Raw genomic sequence first — 20,284 nt, 5'->3', positions numbered from 1 at the left:
ACCACCTTGTGGTTGTGCGCTTCCACCAACCAGTCGAGTTGCAGTTTACATGCATGTCTGTCCAGATGGAAGATATTGACATGTGTGATTCCAGTGAATAATTTCCAGTGAGAAACATGCTGTCTTCAGTTAGAGACTATTTTTCCAGAGGACTCCAGAGGACGGATGGAGAGCTTCATCACATGGTATCACGACAAAGCTCAATATCAGCATAACCAATGAGCTTGTGGTGGACTACAATGCTTCAGATATTCAAGGTGGACGATCAAGATTAGCGTCACAATTCAGTATCTGACCAAATGTGAAATTATGGTCCCAATCTGCCCGTCTGCTCCTGAGTTATGGTGTTGAATAAAGGCCAGAAAGCGTTTCTACAGAACATTATGATGAATGGTTGGATGGATGTATTGGCTCTTGGTGGTTGGCTGAGTCCATCACTATTGAAAAATTGTAGCATGTTGCCAAAACCTACTATGATGTCACATTGAGGTGCAATCTTGTCATAATTACCATATGAATTCTTCACTTGTTGTGCTTTCCGAGGCCACAGTCATGCTGACCCTCTGACCAACAAAATCTAATCAGCTCATCCTTGAGCCTGAGTGCACATTTATGCCGAATGTGAAGAAATTCCCTCAAGGCCTTTCTGAGATATCACGTTCACGAGAGCGGTGCGTGCGGGACAACCCAAAAATATAATGCCTCCAGCCGTGGCTGTTGCTGGCGCAGAGGCATAAAAATGTCCAACAGGAGGAAAGAAAAACAAACCATCCAAACACAGAAGAGGTTATAAAAACCAGACACCGGTTGCACAGTGACCTTTGCTATCAGTGGGGCTCTCACACTGTATGGTAAGCACCCAGTGAGCTTGAGGCCTGACCCAGTTTGGAAAGTGAGAATGTGGGACACACTCACACACACACACACATACACACTTCCCGCTATTATATGGCTGGAAATATTTTTAGTCATGTGGATGAGGTCAAACACCAGGAGCCTGTGAACTAAGCTTGTAACGAAAGAATACGTCTTAGACTCGGAGTGAAAGCTTAAAGAAAGAGATGATGGAGTGTTAGCCGGGAATGCGAAACAATTGTCTGACTCTCAGGAACGAGGGGGAGGCGTTCTCCCGGTGAGAAGAAAAAGCGGCAGGTGAGGTGAGGGAAAGGGAGCGCCAAAAGAAGCCTTTGGAGGGATGCCAGGTATTGTGTAAGGGGTTTTACAGCAGGCAGGCACACCTTGGTTTGAAGGGGGTACGACATGCCGCTGGATAAACAAAGACCTGCAATCAGCGCTGTGAAAACACACTCTCTCCTCCTCGCAGCCTGAGCCGGTGGTTTATACCTCTGTCAGAGCAGAAATGAGCTCAGCTAAGCTGCACTGAAAGACAACAGCACAAATCTGGTGGCTCGCCATTATCAAACAAAGAGCTGGAAACACATATTTAATGGTCGTAAAACAAGGTGGCAGCGGGCGAACAGCGCATGCTTTGTGTCTCTCAAACCTCTCGAGTCCAATTTTGTGGATTTTCCGTTTGCGCTTCAGTGACACAAAACACGTCAGCCTCTGTTGGTTGAGAAACTTTCAAATCCCTCGGTTTATTCAGCATTTTAAAGAGCAGTTGATTTAAATTAAAAGTGCACGGTGGTTAAGATAAACACAAGGTAACAAAGGAAGGTAAATCCTCAAATGCTAACAGTATGTAGCAACAGTATGAAAGATCCTCCCTTCACTTAAGGCACATTCTGCAGAAACAGAAAAATAAACCTCGATTTTCAGGCAGCAGCCACAAAAAGATTTTCCCTTAAAAATTATTTTCTACAAGTTTCTTTGGCTGCATGTGCCAAAAAACATCTTGTTTATCCTTTTGAGTCCACGGTGTTGCGCAAGCTTGACCATCGACACACTGAATCTACTACAAATATGAACTGCTTCAAGGATCCGTACTTGGTGCCCATGAACAAGGTGTTTTTTCTTATCTACATTCAGCAGGGATCTGTGTTATTTCCTCCTGTCTACAAAGGCTGAGAATGTCTGTCACCCCATTCAAGGAGCTACTTACAAATAAGATGGTGCAGCGCGATAAAAGAGAAAATATATTTCAGTTCAACTCAAGACAGAAAGTAGTCCCATAAGGAGTGTAAGAAAACATCCAGCTGTGTGTGCAGAACAGTGGTGGACACCTGAATGAAGACGCATGTAGTCTAGAGTCTGCGCGACTCTCAAAATGTCACAGCTACTTCCTTGTGTGTTGTCCTTATATCTTGGGAGGGGTCCTCAGAGGTCTCAGCGCAGCCCGGGGCCACAGTGTCACAAGAGTCCTTTGAGAGACTCTCCACAGCCTCTGCAGCAGAGGCAGGGGGTGCGGCGGTAACCTGGGATTGGTCACAGCCCGGATCGGGCTTCCTCTTCTTCCTCACATGATAGTGGTGCTTTTTGGACTTGAGGTGAGCTGCGCGGAAAGAAAATAAAGAGGACACTGCTGGATATGTTTGGCAGGAGAAAACACTCACTGGATCACGATGCAAAATGAGTCATGAGTGAGTAAAATGAGTAGAAACTTGATGTCAAGAGCAACGATCCAAGCTTGCAGGACTCCCTGTGGCCCTGTGCTATCTTTTAGCCCTTGTAACATGCAGATTTTTTGATTGTCCCTGGACCTAAAAACTGAAGTGGGTGTAAATATTCCTATACATTTTGACGGCACATGGTTTTGTGCAATGTTGTCATGGTGCGCTGTGGGCCGACCGCCTCACCTGTCCACTCCAGGTCACCGATGATCACTTTGTCGCACAGGTCACACACGTGGCGGCTCCGTTTGTTTCCCTGCTCCGCCCCCTGCACTCTGATTGGTGCAATAGCTGGCTCCTCGCCCTGATTGATTGAGCAAAACAGCTTTTAGTTTCATGGTGCGGCGCTGAAACGTGCCCTGGGGAGGTTTTCTTTATTACATTCAGTGCTACTTACCAGAAGACATGGTGTGTATTCTTGAGGTCTAACATACAAATTGAAGGCATTTTGCTCCTCATAAAACAATGATATTAAAAACTGTGCATTGTTTACATCCATGTTTCTATCCGGTCTTCATCAGTGTAAAAACAGCAGTAAGATGTGAGTAATGCACGTGCATATGCACCCTTGTGTGCACAATAAGAAATCCATTTGTAAAAACCTTGCTCACACAAGTGGTTCAGAACTCCACAGGGTTCCTTTAATAGCGCATTTATGGAATACTGGAATAAAGTATTTAGTAATAATGAAGTGGAGTCAGGTGTGAAGGTAAAGGAGAGAGGAAATGAAGGAAAAAATGAGAGGAAAAAGAGGGGGAAGAAAAAGGACAGATATTGAAATAAAATGGAACAAAAGAATAAAAAAGCTGAAAAGAGTTGGATAAGGTGGTGTGGAAATAGAAGAAAAAACAGGGAAAAATCAAAAAAGGAAGGAATGTTAAGTATAGAGGCAAAAATAAAAAGTTCTAGTAGGATAAAGGGAAGGAGGGGAAGGAATCAAGCAAGGAACGCAGGGAACAAACTGGGAAGTAGGAAGAGGGGAACAAATGGAGGTAAAGTGATGGAAAAGGGATGAAAGGGAAGGAAAACGAAAGCAATGAAGAAAACCACAAAGCAAGCAATGGAAAGGGCTGAGTGATAAAGGGCAGAGGAACAAAGTGGGGAGTAAAGGAGGAAGTAGACGTATGGTTTCATCCCAACAGCAGATGAACGCTGCTGACAGGAGGCAGCTAGTTTACGCGACTGAAGCCCCACCTTGCCGAGACTGTCGAGTATCTGCAGTGCAGGGTTCAGCACCGTCTCCTCCCACCTTGACACGTCCGTTACATCCAGGCCATACACCAGCGGCACGCTGTCTCCTGGTCCTACACACACACACACACACGTCAAACACACACACAGTTAGCGCACATTATGCCTTTTACAAGGCCAACACAGCCTGGCAATAAATGTAATAAAGGTTTTTTCAAAGCCAATATTTTGATTCAGTGTTTCCACAATTTATTTTCATTGGACTTGCAGAAAAGCCTCTGACAGCCACATTTCGACCGTAGTCCTGCTAGCGGCATTATTTCTCTCGAGTGTATTTTAGATAAGAATGTCTCACAGATGACCAGTGCGCTGAATTCCAGACTGAAAATGTCTTAAAAAAACTGCAGCGTCAATCAAGAGGCTGGTGATGCAGATACACATGCTTCATTCCTCATATGAGGAGACATACCAACTGGCCAATTATGCGGCTGATCATTTGACATCTCGTGATGAGAAACAAACGGTGACGTTGAGTCAGAGAGGATGAGGCGGACTTCAGCGCGAATGCTGTACAAGCTGGGAAATTTGCAGTAGCAGTGATGTGGCGGAGCCGCACCCTGAAGCTCTGTCAACCTGCTGACTCACACTGGCTCGATAATGTCTCTCCCTCCTTCCTCCCACCCTTCTCTCTTGTGCACCATCTCTCTCTCTCTCTCTCTCTCTCTCTTCCTTGCCATCAGTCTCGCTTCGGCTTTCACTCACTCTCTCATTCGCTCTCTCTCCCTCCTTCTAACTGTTCCACCCCCGTGTTTCTATTTTGCATCAGTCAGCAGTCTCCGGGCCAGGCCTCAGCACTAAACAGCAGCACCAGACCCTGCCCTGCCTGCCTGTCTGCCTGTCTGCCTGTCTGTCTGTCTGTCTGTCTGCCTGTCTGTCTGCCTGTCTGTCTGTCTGTCTGTCTGTCTGTCTGTCTGTCTGTCTGTCTGTCTGTGTCTGTCTGTCTGTCTGTCTGTCTGTCTGTCTGTCTGTCTGACTGTCTGCCCACTGGTCTGCATCAAGAGCCCCTGCCCTGCATTGATTGAAGACCCGCAGATGCACAGGAAATGAAGGTGTGCGTAACTTGCAGAGACAGCGACTTCAAACTGCGTCTGTATGTAAACAAACTCCAATTTTATGCATGAATAACACATTTAAGTTAGAGTTATAAATCAAGATGTGAGCAGAAAATGCAGGAAAATAAAGAACAGTGAAGTATAAAGGGCAAATACACGAAATAATTTAAAAAAACAAGCAGGGTGTGCTTCAATATGACTTTAGCTGCTTAACCTGGATTTATACTTTCGCATTAAAATACCTACGGCGGCTACATGTGAGGGACCCGCAGCTACGCCGTGTGATCCACCTGTTTAGTGTCGAGGTGGTGACTTGAACGGGTGAAATACAACTCTGACTTATAAATCAAGGCCTACGTCATAGGTATCTACGTCAGGCGTCCTGTTCACCCCTCAAGTCCAGCATAAATCAGGTTTAGGAGTCTCCAGCCACGCTCGCAGCTCTCTGAGGCAGTATTTCTGCACGGCGGTGCTTTGAGCTACATGCTAAGTCAGCGTGTTAACATGCTCACCGTGTATAATGTTCACCACATCTCCCATCCCAGTTTGGCATTTGAGCATGATAACACTTGATAGAAGAAGAAGATTTCATCATAAACCACAGTATTGGGAATGTTTGGCCTGATGATGGCGCTAGAGGAAAAGTCCTGTGATTGCTGAAGTGATTGGGGTTAATCCTCTGGGGAGCAGAAAGTGTGAACTAAATATGAAGACAATCCAAAACTTATTGAGATCTTTCAGCCGCACAGAGAGCCACGCTGCTAGCACGGCACAAAGCTGGATCGACTCAGGTGCATTTTTTCATAAAGCATCAATGGGTGAAGCACACACACACACAAACACACACACACACCCTCACTGGTGTAAATGAATCCCATTAACCTGTAAGGCACGGTGAGCCACCTCAATTATGGCTTAATCCTCTCCACATATACAGTGAACTGCGGAGCTGAGGACAGCAGACATCCTATAGACTGAAGTTACTAACTCTGCTGGGAACTGTCTGGGACGCCATTATTAGAGGGGAAAACAGAGCGGGATCTGTACAGCTGGTCATCTGTGCAGCAAACTGCACCGACTCTGTCAGCGGACTGAGTGTGTGTGGGAACAATGAGAGTCTTCACACAGCCCCGCCTGGAAGCTATAAACTTTCATTTTGGCCTGGTTCTTGGCACAAGCCACATTTCAGCTCCTTCGGGTGTAAGTTTGCATACTGTTGGCTTAATGTACCGTCGGCCACTTTAACATGTGATGTATTTCATTCACTTCCTGTCGAGGCCAACTTTGCTTAATTGAATGGCTGACGAAGGGTGTAAAAGCAGAGTAAACACAAAGATCCTTAATGGCACCGTCTAAGCACTCCTGCACCTGCATCACTTGGCTTCCCAGTGGGTGTTTTCTGTTTTACCAGTGCACGCCACTAATCCCAACACTCTGCCCGGCGTGTGTGTTCATACACCGGGCAGACAGTAGGTCGATTTGTTAGTGTGTCTCTTAAAAACACCACTGACTGTTAATCAAAGCCTCAGGTTTCACTGGCTTGGTTACTGCGTGTGTTTCTCTGCGTGCAAGAGGGGAAGCCTTTTGTGTTTGTGGCACAATAGCAGGCAGGTGGTGGCGGCGAGCGTCACCTGGAATACCTATACCAGATGCGGAGTTGGAGCTCTCCAGCTCCACCTCGCCAGCCGCCCTCCTGTTGCTGCTATCTCTCTCCTTATTTTGTCCTTTTATCTTTCTCAACACCAACCCCCCCCCCGCAACAATTCCCTCTTGCCACCACCAACCTCTCACTGGGCAGAGCGGTTTTAAATAAAAGAGATAGTGTATGGTGGGTTGCCAGATGCTGGATGGAAACCCCCCCCTCCCCCCCTTCCAGCATTCTTGTTTGGGATCTGGTGAAATTTAACTCTGTTAATCCACTCCGTAGTGAATGAGGGTTGATAAGAAATGCTGAAGGGACAAAGAGCAGGGTGGTCCACACACACACACACACACACACACACACACACACACACACACACACACACACACACACACACACACACACACACACACTGTGAGCACTGCTTTTCAAGCACACAGGGGAGCCTTGCCAACAAGAAAGAGCATCTCCTGTCGCTGGGCAGCTGCTTGCCAGTGTTGAGTGTGTGTGTGTGTGTGTGTGTGTGTGTGTGTGTGTGTGTGTGTGTGTGGTGTGTGGTGTGTGCATGTGTTGTAACAGTAGTCCACCTGTTGCAACAAACGGGCCAAGAATCATTTGCTGCATTATCCCTGTGTTTGCTGGGTGAGTATGTGCTCCTGTGTGTGCTTTGCTATAAAAAAAATCGACTACCAGTCTCCGTGCGGCGCCCCTCGGCCCAGCTGTGCTTCTTTGGCGGTCGTCCACGCTGCAACACGACAGCTGCCTCTATTCACTCAACAGCCTCCTTCCTCTTTCCTACAGTTCCTCTTCCACTTTTTGTCTCCCTTCCCTCCTTCTGTTGTTCATGTATGATATTTCAGCAGCAGGTTAAGTGTAGGGCAAGGACATTTCAGTAGATTTGACTCCCAAATGATGTTTAGTGGGCTATGACTTAATCTAGTTCCCCCCTCCTTTATAGCTCTATCGACGGTGCTATAATCAATATTTCATCATGACAATGGATCATGACCGCTGGATGTGAAAAAGCCACACGTAGTAATGAAAACAACGATCACCAAACTCTGATAGTGTTGGTTTCAGATGCAGCAGGCAGCTGCTTTTAGACAAAAAGCTCTAAAAATTAGATATTTATATTTCCAGGTCCAAAAGGCAGACAGACAAAGTTGGGTGGTGAGCATTTAGCAGGAATTGGTGGAGACCAAAAACAGAGAGTGAATATTGGACTTCTACGTGTCAGGTGGACACAAACAGGACTCCAAATAAGTGCTGATGTCCGCCCTCGTCTGCTGGATGTGTAAATAAAAAAGCTGCTGTCAAGTTTCCCCATATCAATTTAAAACATGGTCGTATGTCAACGTTACATTCACAGCCTTTGTTTGTGGCCCAAAAGGGGCCTAAAAGAAAAAAAAAGAATATATATATAAGAATATGTTCAAGAATATGTAGCAGGATTGTCTAATATAATGGAGAAACTGCCAATTGTGTTTTTTAATAAATGACTCTGTCTCTTCTTGCTGCTGCCTGTCATGTGGGGTGATATGCAGCGAGGGCCCCCCTCTGGACTCCAACCAAGGACGTTGGCAGTTACACACCCCTCTATTTATATTCTTTTTCTATGGGGGTTTCTCTGGGAGTGGCAGCCTTTCTTCGCTCTCTTGAAAAACCAACTTTTCCCATCACAGCCTGCAAAAAATCTTCTTTTTCATTTCATTTTGGATTTGTAATTTTTCAATCTCTGGCATTTCCACTCAATGCACGGACGGGAAAGCGCCTATTGTCGCATCTCCTTTTAACCCTCGCGCGTCGTTCTCATCTTGTCCAGATGTCCCTTGTCTACCTCCACCTAGAGAAGGTGACAGGGAGGCCTTTGTGGTGACAACAGCCCTGGCTCGACCCCGCAGGCTCCACGGGCGGAGGCTGCATTTGTGTGTGTGCGTACATGAAAGCGCTCGCTCGAACACAAGGGTGTAAACTCGCCCCACACCTGTTGCCCCGGCTGGATCAAATTTCCTTCACTCTCCATCCATCCAGCCACCCATGTGTCGTCCCTGCCTCTCTCTGTCTCCATCCACCCTTCATTCACTCTCTCTTTCTCTCTCTCATTGGACTCCAGACAGCTACACCCCTGTTACTTAACACTCACGGGGCCTCAGTCAAACTACACCTGCATATCCTGGTTACAGGTAGAGAGAGAGTGTGTGTGTGTGTGTGTGTGTGTGTGTGTGTGTGTCTGTCTTTGAGGAATTCAAAAAAATAGACAAACTCTGAGGGCACTGGCACCCTCCGCATAATGTGGCACTTATTAAAAATTAATATAACCTCAAATTACCATTTTCTTTATGGGGTGATTAAATGTACTAATTAAGCATTCCCCTATAACAACACAGACACACACACATCCTTTAAGTGTACACCCACATACAGATGCACTTAAAGGCAGGACAAATTAAGCTTGATTTAATTTGAGCTGGCTGACCTGGCGTTTAAATCCCCACAGCAACCAAAGTTGAGTGCATCGAGAAAGTATTTAAGACACTGAACACCCACCTGCTCCCACACCGACAGCCGCCACTAAAAACCCAACCGGAAAACTGGGTTAAACTTGTGCCTGCGAGGCTTGAGATTTACATGTACGGTCAACATTCAGATGGTTTTCTATCTTCTCTAATCTGCTTCATTGTCTGACCGAGGTGCTCTGCCATTTCCAGTTTGTCTTTCCCTTTGACCCACTCGTCCCTGTGTGCTCGGGTTGGTCCACGTAGCCCCCGGTGACCCCGTTGCCCGAGCTTGTGTGGTCAGGGCAAATTCCCAGCAGCTCTGTAATGCTTCAAGAGATTAGCCTGCTCAGCTGAGGCCTGCCGGCATCTGTGTGAGTGTGTGTGTGTGTGTGTGTGTGTGTGTGTGTGTGTGTGTGTGTGTGTGTGTGTGTGAGTGTGTGTGGGGCTCAGACGAAACTGAAAAGAGGTCAGCAGTCACAGCAAGGGAGCGAGGAGAGCAGAGACGATGCAAACAGAAAGGTGGGAAGAGCGGGTTAAAGAGCAAAACCACGGGATGGGACAATCCCAGCCGGGGCTGGACACAAGGACAAGGCTGTCCTACAGGCAGACACTTGAAGGCTCTGACACAAAACATCTGACATACTGTGGACACCAACATGAGGGATTAGTTTATGTGCGAACAGAAACAAGAGCTTTGACAGGAAAATTAAGGCATTTAACAAACCTTTAATTCAGCCACTCAGATGTAGAGATTTAGGAAATATGGACTCCAGCAAGAATAACGTCCGCCGGGGCAAAGGAGCCAAGCCTCCTGGTGCTTTCCAAACACTAGCTCCACAGCTTTCCAGGAGACTAAATACTCAGTTTATTTTCAGTCAGACTCAGAACAAGTGTTTGAGATGGTTTATGTTATTTTCAGGCTTTTTTTTTTTGAAAACTGTCAGGAGCTCGTGCTTCTTGCCCAGCTCAGTGTTACTCATGCTGGAGTCTCGCAAGCAACCGCAGCGAAGAAGAACACAGGGTGGTCGGGCGAAGAAACTGAACCTGACTCACAATTTGCAGCGACAAAATTCCTATAAGACTACCTTGTGAAATGAAAGCCGTATTTATGCTGTTCAGCGGGGCAAGCGTCATGACAAAGGATGAAAGAATTGTTGCCGTGATAACTTTGCAGAGCAGCGAAACCCTTCATCAGCCTTTTTGGCAGCTGAAATACCTTCAAGCTCATAGATCTATTAATCAAACTGAACACCCTGGATTGTATTTCATTGTCTCTCCGGTACCTGAAGCAACACGCCACCAATGCCTCACGCTGAGAGCCCACTAACAGGCTGACAAATATCAGCATTTCCCTTTGAGACCTGAAGAGTTTTGCAGATTCTGCAAAGAGAGTTGAGAGTTTCCGACTTTTAGCACATCTCATCTGGCTCCACCTGTACTGCAGGTCCTGAGCTGGCAGATGTCAATCATCTTCAAAACGCTTTAAATCGAACATAGAAAACAGTTCCCTGGAAATTACTGCAGTGAACTGTGCAGAACTGTGTTCTCTGTTAAACGTGTTCGAGGTGATTTCTGTTCAACTGAAAACCTGTAGAGGTGTATAAGGCTCTGGCTCCTTGTCCTGATTGTTGTTGCCAAAGAACACATTTCCCAAATCTCGACAACCGGGGCGGTGAATAAAAGTCTGATCATGGCCACAACAAAACAACAGCGCTGACATGGACACTTTGATTGTGCTTTGGGTGATTTCTGAGGAGTGTCTGCATGCAGGGAGGTGATTTCATCTGCTGCCATCTGCACCGTCAGGCCTGATGTTGCAGACAACTGAGTCTAAGCTAGGTCTTAAGGGGAGGTTACATGGACCGTCCCAACACACACAGACAGAGATGCATACGTGCGCAACAGCACAGACAGATTACTGCATATGTAAAAGCACAGGAACACAGATACACACACACATGTGATGAAGACCATATGGTGTGTGCAGCGGGTAGGCAGGCGGTCAGAAAGAGGGGTATTGAGGTTTAGGACCTGGCATGGCCTAAGCCACTTGGGCCTAACAGGATTAGGACGCTGGGTTACTACAGGGCATGCTGCTGGTGGGACACAGAGGCCAGGCTTCTATTTGGGACAGAGAAACACACTCAGCCTTTACATAATATTAAAACATGCATGATGTTGAAAAGAGGGTGGGTGTCAGCACTGGCCTAACACTGGCTGAGTGTGGCTGTGGTGAGTACACTCATCCATTCTGCAGTGCCAGAAACAACCGCTATATTTCACTCACATGCTACAAGGAACAGCGCTGGGAAAAAAAGCATTCAAAGGTCTTAGTCGCAGGTGTATGCTGGGGATGTCTCTCACAACATTAGCCCCTCTAGCACGTCACAGCGGCTCGCACACGCTGCATTAAATCAAATCCAAATTTGTGCCAGTGACTGAACGAATCATCAAAGTGCCATTTTGAACATAGATGTAGACTATTAAAGGAATAGTTTTTATTCGCTCCACAGAGTGCGATGAGAAGGCTGACACCACTCTCATAAATGTACTAAATCTGCTGCTCAATATGAAGCCAGGAGGAGGTTATCTTAACTCCAAGCTACAAAAAGCTCCAATAAATGAGGTGTGATGATTAACTGAAAGACTATTTTAAAATCACCTAGAAAACGGTGCTGATGTCTTATTTTTTGGCAAAAAAAATCAAGTTTGGAAAGTGACATCAGCCCAATGTTGCTGTGCACACAGACTGATGAACACACACACACACACACACACACACACACACACACACACACACACACACACACACACACACACACACACACACACACAAACAAACACACACACACTACAGTCTGTACCCTGGAACACAATACGGAGTCTGAGAGGCTTATTGTGCGTCTAATGGACTTCATGAATCTCATCTTGTTAAAGAGAGTGCTGATTGCTAAGGAACTGAGCTGTGGAGGACAAACACACACAAACACAAACCCACACACATGCACGCGCGCACACATGCATATGCACATCGACGTAGTGCATGAAGTGGGTGAAGGGTACTTACGTTTAAGAAAGCGGTTGCGAACCCATTTATTCTGTTTTCTGGCGTAACGTCTTGTGGCGATCTTCAAAGCTTCTATACCTGCAGAGTTAAAAGCAGGCTGTTACACTGCAGATGAAGAGGAGGCAGGAGAGAACACTTAAGGTTGATCCTTCCGGTTGATAAATCAACATGTCCACCAACCGGTGAATCAAAATCCATCTCTGTGACTTTGATCAGGTGTGTCTCTGACCTTTGTCTCGTAGCGTGTCTTTGTCCTGCTGGGTGCTGCTTTCAGGAGCAGTCAGGTATTCATGAAACTCCTTAAAACCGATTGACTGGAAAATCCCATGTTGATAGTCCTGACTGGGGAGGGGAGGAGAGGAGAGGAGAGGAGGAAAAGAAACATTATCCATCAATGGAAAAAAAAGTTTCTGTCTCCAACTTGACATTTCCAGACACCCGGTGGTGACTCATTTCACCTTCTCCTCCTCTATCTCTCCTTGCCTCTCTGAACAAAGAATATCAGTCTGAGCAGATGGGAGGCCCTTCGGGGTACAAAGTGACAGAATGACATTAAAAAAAACTGAACGGCACAGGCAGAGGGACCCACGGGTGCCGGGACTCCGCAGCCTGAACCGGAGTGACATCAGGTTGCGGCAGAAGCCCACTGGTTACCTCGTCAGACAGTAGAGATGCAACATTTCCATCAATGTCAGACCACAACACCCCAATCTGAGCTTTGCTGCCTGTTCTAGCCCAAGCTGTACCTTTTCAGGTTTTCATAATAATTGACATGCGTGTTCAGTTCAATGACCTGAACCTTTCATGAATTTGGAGTGATTGCAAAATCCAATACAGGAAAATGTTTTCTCTAACATGAGCGATGACTTGATGGATGAATGCAGTGGTGTCGAGAAAACAAACCGTTAACAGTACGTAGAATGGACCATAATTTAATATTTTCAGTCTTCACTTGATTTCTACTGACATTGTTTAAGTTTAGCTGCCAACAACGTGTAAGAACTACTACATATTTTAACCATGCACCTATACTTAGTCATATAATAAAACAGGATTTGCTTTTGAAGATGAGCAACTGTCAATGGTCCGTGTGGGAAACAGAAGTGAAAACAAAACAGGAGCGTTCCCACAGTGGGAAAATGAAATGATTTGTCTGCAACTGGAGTGTGTGTTTGAGAGGAAAGCCGGGTGGATGCACAGCTGGTCTTAAGAGTGTAAATCATATTAGCCATTGTTGCGCACACTTTTTGTCTGTTCATATCCGAACACTGCTGTTACATTTGTTTACATCCCTCATAAATGCTAAGAGTACAGCTTTAGAGCGCTTTCTGCCATGTTCCCATAGGCCTGATTAAAAGAATACAGCGCAGTTTAAAATCATAATTTACGTCTACCTCTTCAGATGTTATCACAGGCTCCACTGTTGACGACGCTCTGTACAGCTCGTGTTTTCATTATGGATGGGATGCAGCTGTGGCAGACGACCTGTGTCCTGATAATGTTCAGATCATCACACTGAGCGTGTAAACTGGAAATCTGTATTTCTTAATAAAACGTTTCTTTGAAGTGACTTACTGATAGTGATTATAGATTATATTCACTGATTTATAGCTTTGTTTTTGTCTTCCAGGGTGCTTCTTACCGATAACTCACTGCTCTTGCTATCCGTCGTGTCTCTTTGTAGAACGCTTCAATTCTTTTTAACACATTGTCGAATAAACATTAGACTGAAATGAATGACTATTTTGGGTCCATAACTTACACTTGCAACTGAAACAAGAAGAGGAAATAACAAAAATAAATCTGGCTAGATGGGCAGAGACAGAAATTTGAGAATAGCGACAGAGCACAGGAAATGTAGAGTCAATGGAGGGAGAAAAAAGAAAGACAGAGGAAGAGAGGGAGGGAGGGAGGGAGGGAGAGAGAGATTTGACCTTGATGTCTGGCCACAGCAGCCAGCCGGAGATAGAGACATGAGGGTAAAGGAGAAAAAGACAGACGGACAGAGGAGGGGGGAGTAAAGGAGTAAAGTGCTTGGGTGATCAGATTGCTGAGAGGGCAATAGTGGCAGAGATGGAAGGAGAGAGAGAGGAGGAGGCGGAGGAGGAGGAGGAGGCTGATGAGGTGGGATGGCGTGATGAAGGAAAGGAGGGACGAAAGAAGGGAATTGGCAGCTTCCTGGGCACCGTTCCACCAATGCATCAAGTCCCCGCAGCCACACCCCGTCACACGCGCACAATATCAATATCTGAGACCCGCAGCAGTGTCCACACACCGGATCTGTTTGAGCTAATAGTGAAGCCCACATACATGTTTACACGTTTCCTTCCACATACACACATATACGATTCTTATATCAATGGGACCGCTTTTACTGCAAAAATCGATCCTGCCGTTGTAATTATTGGCAATCAAACGTGACATTTTATGCTTCATGGTAACACAGACAAACCAGTCACAGAACAGGACACAGTGAATGCATACCACTGGCAGAGTGACACTGCTCCAGTATGCTTGCTCATGCAGTTAGTGTTAATGTTATGTCAGGGACAACTAGATGATTGTGAGGAAGACAAGAGGGGAATCTTGAACATTTCAACGCTATCGTCAAATAGCATATTTAACAGACAACACAGCGCTGTAAGTAATTTGTTCCGGGGCCACCAGAATTCAGTGTGGGATAAAATTCCTGAGGCCCTGAGGTAATAAGTATCGCCAGACTCCCCTGGTAGTGCTCTGTTCTACAGAGGGGGCTTATCTCTGCAATTATTAATAATCACTGGACATCCTAAAGAAATATCAGTCCCATCTGAACTAAACTCGCAACAGTGTGGGCTGTGTCTAAATTGGTCTCCAGGCCTTTGGGAAACGACAGCGTACGGAACAGAGTGACCTGTCAGACTGGGAAGGAGAAATAAATAACTGGATAGCTGCTTGACCGAGTTCACTTCACTCCTATCGCCCTGGTTACATGGAAGAGATGATTTGAGTCTGGATCCAGACCGAGTGTCTGGATCATTAATTTAGATAGGAGGATGAGGATGAGATTTCGAAATAGCTGCACAGACAGTGAACCTTTGGACTCCCTCGTAATGTTCAAAAACAATGACCACAGGGCTAAAGTCAAGTATGACACACGTTTTTGGCCCACATACCAGATTCATCATCCCGCACTGTATCTTCGAGATGGATCTGGTGGATCTTGCAGAAAAAAAAGTGGCTTTGTGGATGGAGGGTAATGCAACATGGGTGTTATCCCTGTGGGTATTAAAGGGGAACTGCGCTGATTTTACACAACAGAGTCTGCTTACAGGTCTTGAAAGTGCCATTAATGTTATGTGACAAGCACGAGCAGCTGCGGTAAACTGGACACCCTTTTCAAAATGAGTGTGTGGCATTCAGTAATATTCAATTTACAGTCATGTTGATGTCATGTGTGCTGCGTTAAAATCTAAAAAGGACGCAATAAACATGTTCAGGGGACATATCCTACTTTTCCCCTGATGCTACACAGTGAATGAACAGTTCTATGCATCAGTGTTTCATTCGGAATGTATCTGATCCACCAACCAGCATTATATTTTTAATTTTTTCACTGTCTTGTCCCCATAAAATAGCACAGTAAACCAGTGGAGGTTGTTAGGGTGTCGAGGGGACAAAAACACTAGGTCACTGCTGAAGTATGATGAGGTAATGGTATGACATGGTAAGACTGATATTCATCGACTGCAGTCACTTGTTGGTTTGATTAGTGGTTTACAGTCTAAGAAGGTGAGTTTGTGTTGTTTACTGACGGTGGCTGATCGGGCTAATTATCGACTAATTGCAGTTTCTAACAGCAAGAAATGGTTGCGCTGGGTTTTGCCCCAATAATAGCGGCCTTGAACTACAGCTTGAACGACTTAAGCCCAGGCCTGCGATTGCATGTGTGAAAAAAGCTGCATAAAGACTTTTGTGGCTCCACAGTGAGCTGCAGAAAGTCTGATGAATTGCCTCAAGTGATGTCACTTGAGTCAGCTTCGGGTGGGACTGAAAGTTTAAAGATGAAACATATCTCAGGGTGTGGACTTTGAAAGAAGTGATCTTACCAGACCTCTGCAGCCCACTCCTCATCTCTGCTAGAGGCTGGCGTTTTGAGGCTACAAGCACAACACAGCTGAGCCTTTCACCAAACTGCAGGCAGTCGAGATGCATTGTGGGTAATGGAGGCACCAGGTTTTGATGAGGAAGAAGATAGAAAATACAAAGATGATATGTCTGATTCTACTTCATTGATTTTGTGAACCTTTAACCCAATATCTTCAGCATCAAATACATCTAATCCCTGCATCATATTACACTTTTGACACAATCCTCCTGCTTACAAGAACAGGACAACTGCTGAACAAGTCCCTAAAATCCCAACGGCTTCAGCCCCAAGCACAATAATCCAGACAGAATCTGAAACAATGACAGCACTAACAGATGATTAATTCAGGATGAGCAGGATCGTGTTGTGCTGCTGATTCGCTACCTGTCGTCCTGGACTTTCTGCTGATTGTAGCGGACGTGGAAGTCTCTGAGCTCCTCTATCAGTCCAGCAGACAGCATCTCATCCACACGAGCATCCAACCGCCTGTCGAGAGCTGGGGGTGAGCGGAGAGCAATATAACAAGCGGAGCAGCAAAATAAGACGCATATGAACAGTTATTTCATGCTGCACTGAAGCTCCCATGTCAACATGTCTATTTCTGTTGTTTTGAAGAGTAGCAATAACAGTAAAATGAAAATCCATACAATCCCCCCCCCTCCTTACCGTCCATGTCAGCGTGCAGCCAGAAGATGCAGGGGTCTGGGTATCTCAGTGGCCCCCCCAGCCCATCACCTCCCTCCTGCCCCCTCTGCTCCTCCAGCCAGGAGCTATGGGGGATGCCTGTCTCCTCATGGATTTGAAGACTCCTGTAGACAATAAACATTGAAGCAGACATGTTGTTTTACCCGTTTCCACTGGGACTGGGACAACCAAAGAGATAATGTGCAGATTTTTTCCCAAGTTTGATACCAAATCCTAGGAGGTTACATCCCAGTCCCTGCGTGGCAGCCTTCGCAGGGTAAACTGAGATTAGCTGAGTCAACCGTGCGCTCATCTGTTAAATCCAATGTAAATGAAAATCTCTAAACCCCCGCTCTGAGAAACAAATTCAGCTCGAGTTTGAGTGCAGTCTAAACACGACGGGAGTGAACAACAAGACGTAAAAGTGTTGCAAGAATAACATTCAGCCGGGGCTGGACAGACTTTTGAGACATTAAGATTCAATCCAAGCCGCTCTGTTTAGCCGTGCCTCGCTGTTCTCTCATCTTAAGAAGAAAATATGATTCCTGTCATCTTCTGTCATCTGGAGGAACAGGGTAACTTAACCCGCCAACACAAAAGACCAGAGTGCACCGACTGCGACTCATCAAGCCGTGTGCGTGTATGTGTGAGAGTAAACAGATGCTGGGCTCCATCAGCGTACATTGGGCGGAGGCCAAATTCGGTGACTGTCAGCCTGAGACAGACCAAGAGCCCTTCAGGACCTCATCAAAAACACGAGAAAACTTGAAAACGTTGTGAGCTGCTCACACATACACACAAACAAGCTACCACGAGACACACTCAGAACACCATACGCCAGGCATGTCAAACCTATTCCACAAAGGGCCGCGTGGCCTGCAACCAATCAAGAGCACGCAGTCTGACCAATCAGCTGTCTGAAGACTGAGATCAGCTGATGAAATGAGTCAAGTCTGGTGTGCTGCTGCTTGGTTGGAAAGAAAACCTTCAGCCACTCGGACCTTTGTGGAATAGGTTTGACATACGTGCCACACGCCATATCATCCCATTCTGTCACGAAAAGCTGATAAAAACATTCCCAGCTGCATCACCTGGCTAGCTTGCGTCTGTCGTTGGGGTGCAACATGGCAGCCATTTTGGGGTCCACCTCCGCCAGTCGTTTGTGCAATTCAGCTCCTCCCAGTGTCTCCAGCTGCAGCTTCCTGTTTGGATCCCCAGTTCCTCCCTCTCCCGACTCCTCGTTCTCCTGCTCTGACACACATTTGGCTTTTAGATACATACATATGTTAGATGTGCGTTTTCAGAAGCATGGAGGGAGACAGGTGTGTTTGAGGTGCACATGTGCGGCACTCACCCCTGTATCCAGCAGCACTCGCCACAGCAGAGACTCGATGTAATAGTTGGTTCCCCCTACGATGACTGGCAGCTTGTTTCTGCTGTGCATGTCATCGATGTTGGAGCGTGTTAAGGAGGACACTTATTTCACCTGTTGCTAGTTTTGACGGTTTTGACATGAATGCTCAACAATTAAAAGCATTTTCAACTGACGTGTCGGGCTGATTCAGCGGCACTCAGTGAGCGCCATTAAAAACAGCTCCAACTTGTTTCTAATTCAATCAGTGACCGCGAGAGGCTGCCAGTCACAGTTCGACAAATTGCACACGACTCCTCGGGCTATTCATGCTTACTGTTCAAGGAATTTTTGTACAATGGTCTGAGGATCCAGAACACACAGAACAAAACGGCTGTGCGAATTATAGCTCCATAGAAGATACAACGGGCGAAAAAAGCCTGATCTTAATGTGGCATCGGGTTGGCAGAGTCATCTCCAGCGCAAGCAAGTTTGTTTGAACATCTAACTTTAAAAACAATTTTTAAAAAAAGGAGAAAAATGACAGAAGTGCTGTAAAACAGCGAGCGGGGATGAAACGGAAGGAAACGCAGGAATTCTGCAAGAACCTCAGCACGCTGGATGTGTCCTTGTAATGATTCCATGCATCAAAAGAGTATGTGGGCCATAAAAGAAGAGCCTCAGCAGAATACTGATAAGCAGGAACAATACCACTTAAGGTCAATAACAGACTGCAACATTGCAAAGAGGACGCAACAGCAGCATTAACATCAGTGTGCTGACTCTTGGTGGATTTCTTCTTCTTGTCAGCGTTTACAGCAAATGAGCGCAGCGGCTGACATGATCATACGCTCGTATAGTGGTCATTTAATATAACGCACGTATGAGGTGAATAGTCAGCCTCAGATTGGGTGTCAGACCAATAAACTGAGTCCACTGAAGCTCAAACCATTAGTCAAATGAAGTTATTTCTGAAGAAAAATAAACTCTCAAACATGAGACTCGCTGCATTTCTGTCTTGTACGACAGCTCCCAATATTTTAGGCTTATGACCACTTAAAGTTAGGGTAGGTTGTATTTTTTGTCTATCTGTTGTAAATCTATGTACCTGCACGCACTCACAAAGTCTGCTTTAGCGAGCTAATTGCACAAAATGACGGAGAAAGTGAAGCCAAAATTCCCCATAGCTAACATGAGAGTTTGACGGCTGCTGGTGCTAACAATAGCCATGTTCATTGTTCTTGTTGTCTTTATGATAATGCTAGGTGGTTCCTTACGTGTGAAGGAGACATGAGGTAGTTGGCTTCGCTCTCGTCCTCGAGCAGCAGTCAGGCGCTGTGAGTTCATGTGTTCTGAGGTGCAGCTTTAAGGGGTGGGGACGGGATTCTGTTGCTCAAAAACCTTTCACAATCTGGCTTGCACTCACTGGTTTGCGCAACATTACCAAGCCCAGCTTTAAAACAGAGAACTGTCTCCATGTGAGCTCGTGTCACAGGTGTCATCTTGCGACCCCTAGGATTTGTCGTGTGAGCCACTAGAGGGGTCCTGACCCCTCTAGTGGGAATCGCTGTTTTATGAACTATATATATTTGCGTTTTGAGAAGTTGATCACACAAAACACGCAATCTGAAGATGTCAGCTTAGGCAAGTGAGACCTTTTGGTGTGCATATTTCTAAAGTTTTATAGACCAAATGACTAAATGGTTAATTTATGAATAATTAATGACGAAAATGATCATTAATTTCAGCAAGAGTGAATGCTTCACACACTCAACATAAGCTCCGACTCTCTCAGGTACACCTCCTAAACCAACGCACAAGCATCGACGCTGGAATCTTAAACAGCCGTACTGTCACACAGACGGAGCCGCACCTCATTTCCCTCAGTCTCACCTTCTCTGTCGCATCTTCTCTCATCTTGCACCTTCCCTCCTCTCTCCTCCTCCCCTGCCCACTCTCTTCTCAGGGATAATCAAATAACCACTGAAACAAGATAAAGGCCCATCAGCCATCACCACTCACCTCCTCTCTCTCTCTCTC

At 45.9% G+C, this 20,284-nt stretch overlaps 1 protein-coding gene across 2 annotated transcripts in view; it reads right to left on the bottom strand.

Annotated features, from left to right (window-relative positions):
- Positions 1-1,564: 1,564 nt before the first annotated feature.
- The window catches only part of trit1 (tRNA isopentenyltransferase 1), a 31,359-nt gene continuing 12,639 nt past the window's right edge, over positions 1,565-20,284 (bottom strand). The window contains exons 3-11 of one of the 2 annotated variants that reach the window (XM_070985416.1): positions 18,248-18,346; positions 17,985-18,139; positions 16,876-17,018; positions 16,594-16,705; positions 12,310-12,422; positions 12,081-12,158; positions 3,765-3,874; positions 2,757-2,874; positions 1,565-2,452 (exon numbers count right to left, since the gene is read on the bottom strand). In XM_070985416.1, the coding sequence (XP_070841517.1) occupies positions 2,223-2,452; positions 2,757-2,874; positions 3,765-3,874; positions 12,081-12,158; positions 12,310-12,422; positions 16,594-16,705; positions 16,876-17,018; positions 17,985-18,139; positions 18,248-18,346 (1,158 nt within the window). In that variant the 3' untranslated portion in view covers positions 1,565-2,222. Of the gene's footprint in view, positions 2,453-2,756; positions 2,875-3,764; positions 3,875-12,080; positions 12,159-12,309; positions 12,423-16,593; positions 16,706-16,875; positions 17,019-17,984; positions 18,143-18,247; positions 18,347-20,284 lie in introns of both variants that reach the window. The other variant, XM_070985417.1, reaches the window with a different exon arrangement.

This window comes from Chaetodon trifascialis, chromosome 17, assembly GCF_039877785.1.
Source record: "Chaetodon trifascialis isolate fChaTrf1 chromosome 17, fChaTrf1.hap1, whole genome shotgun sequence".
In the NCBI taxonomy this organism is placed as follows: Eukaryota; Metazoa; Chordata; class Actinopteri; order Chaetodontiformes; family Chaetodontidae; genus Chaetodon; species Chaetodon trifascialis.
The sequence above is the reverse complement of the archived record's forward strand: the minus strand, read 5'-3'. Positions and strand labels throughout refer to the sequence as shown.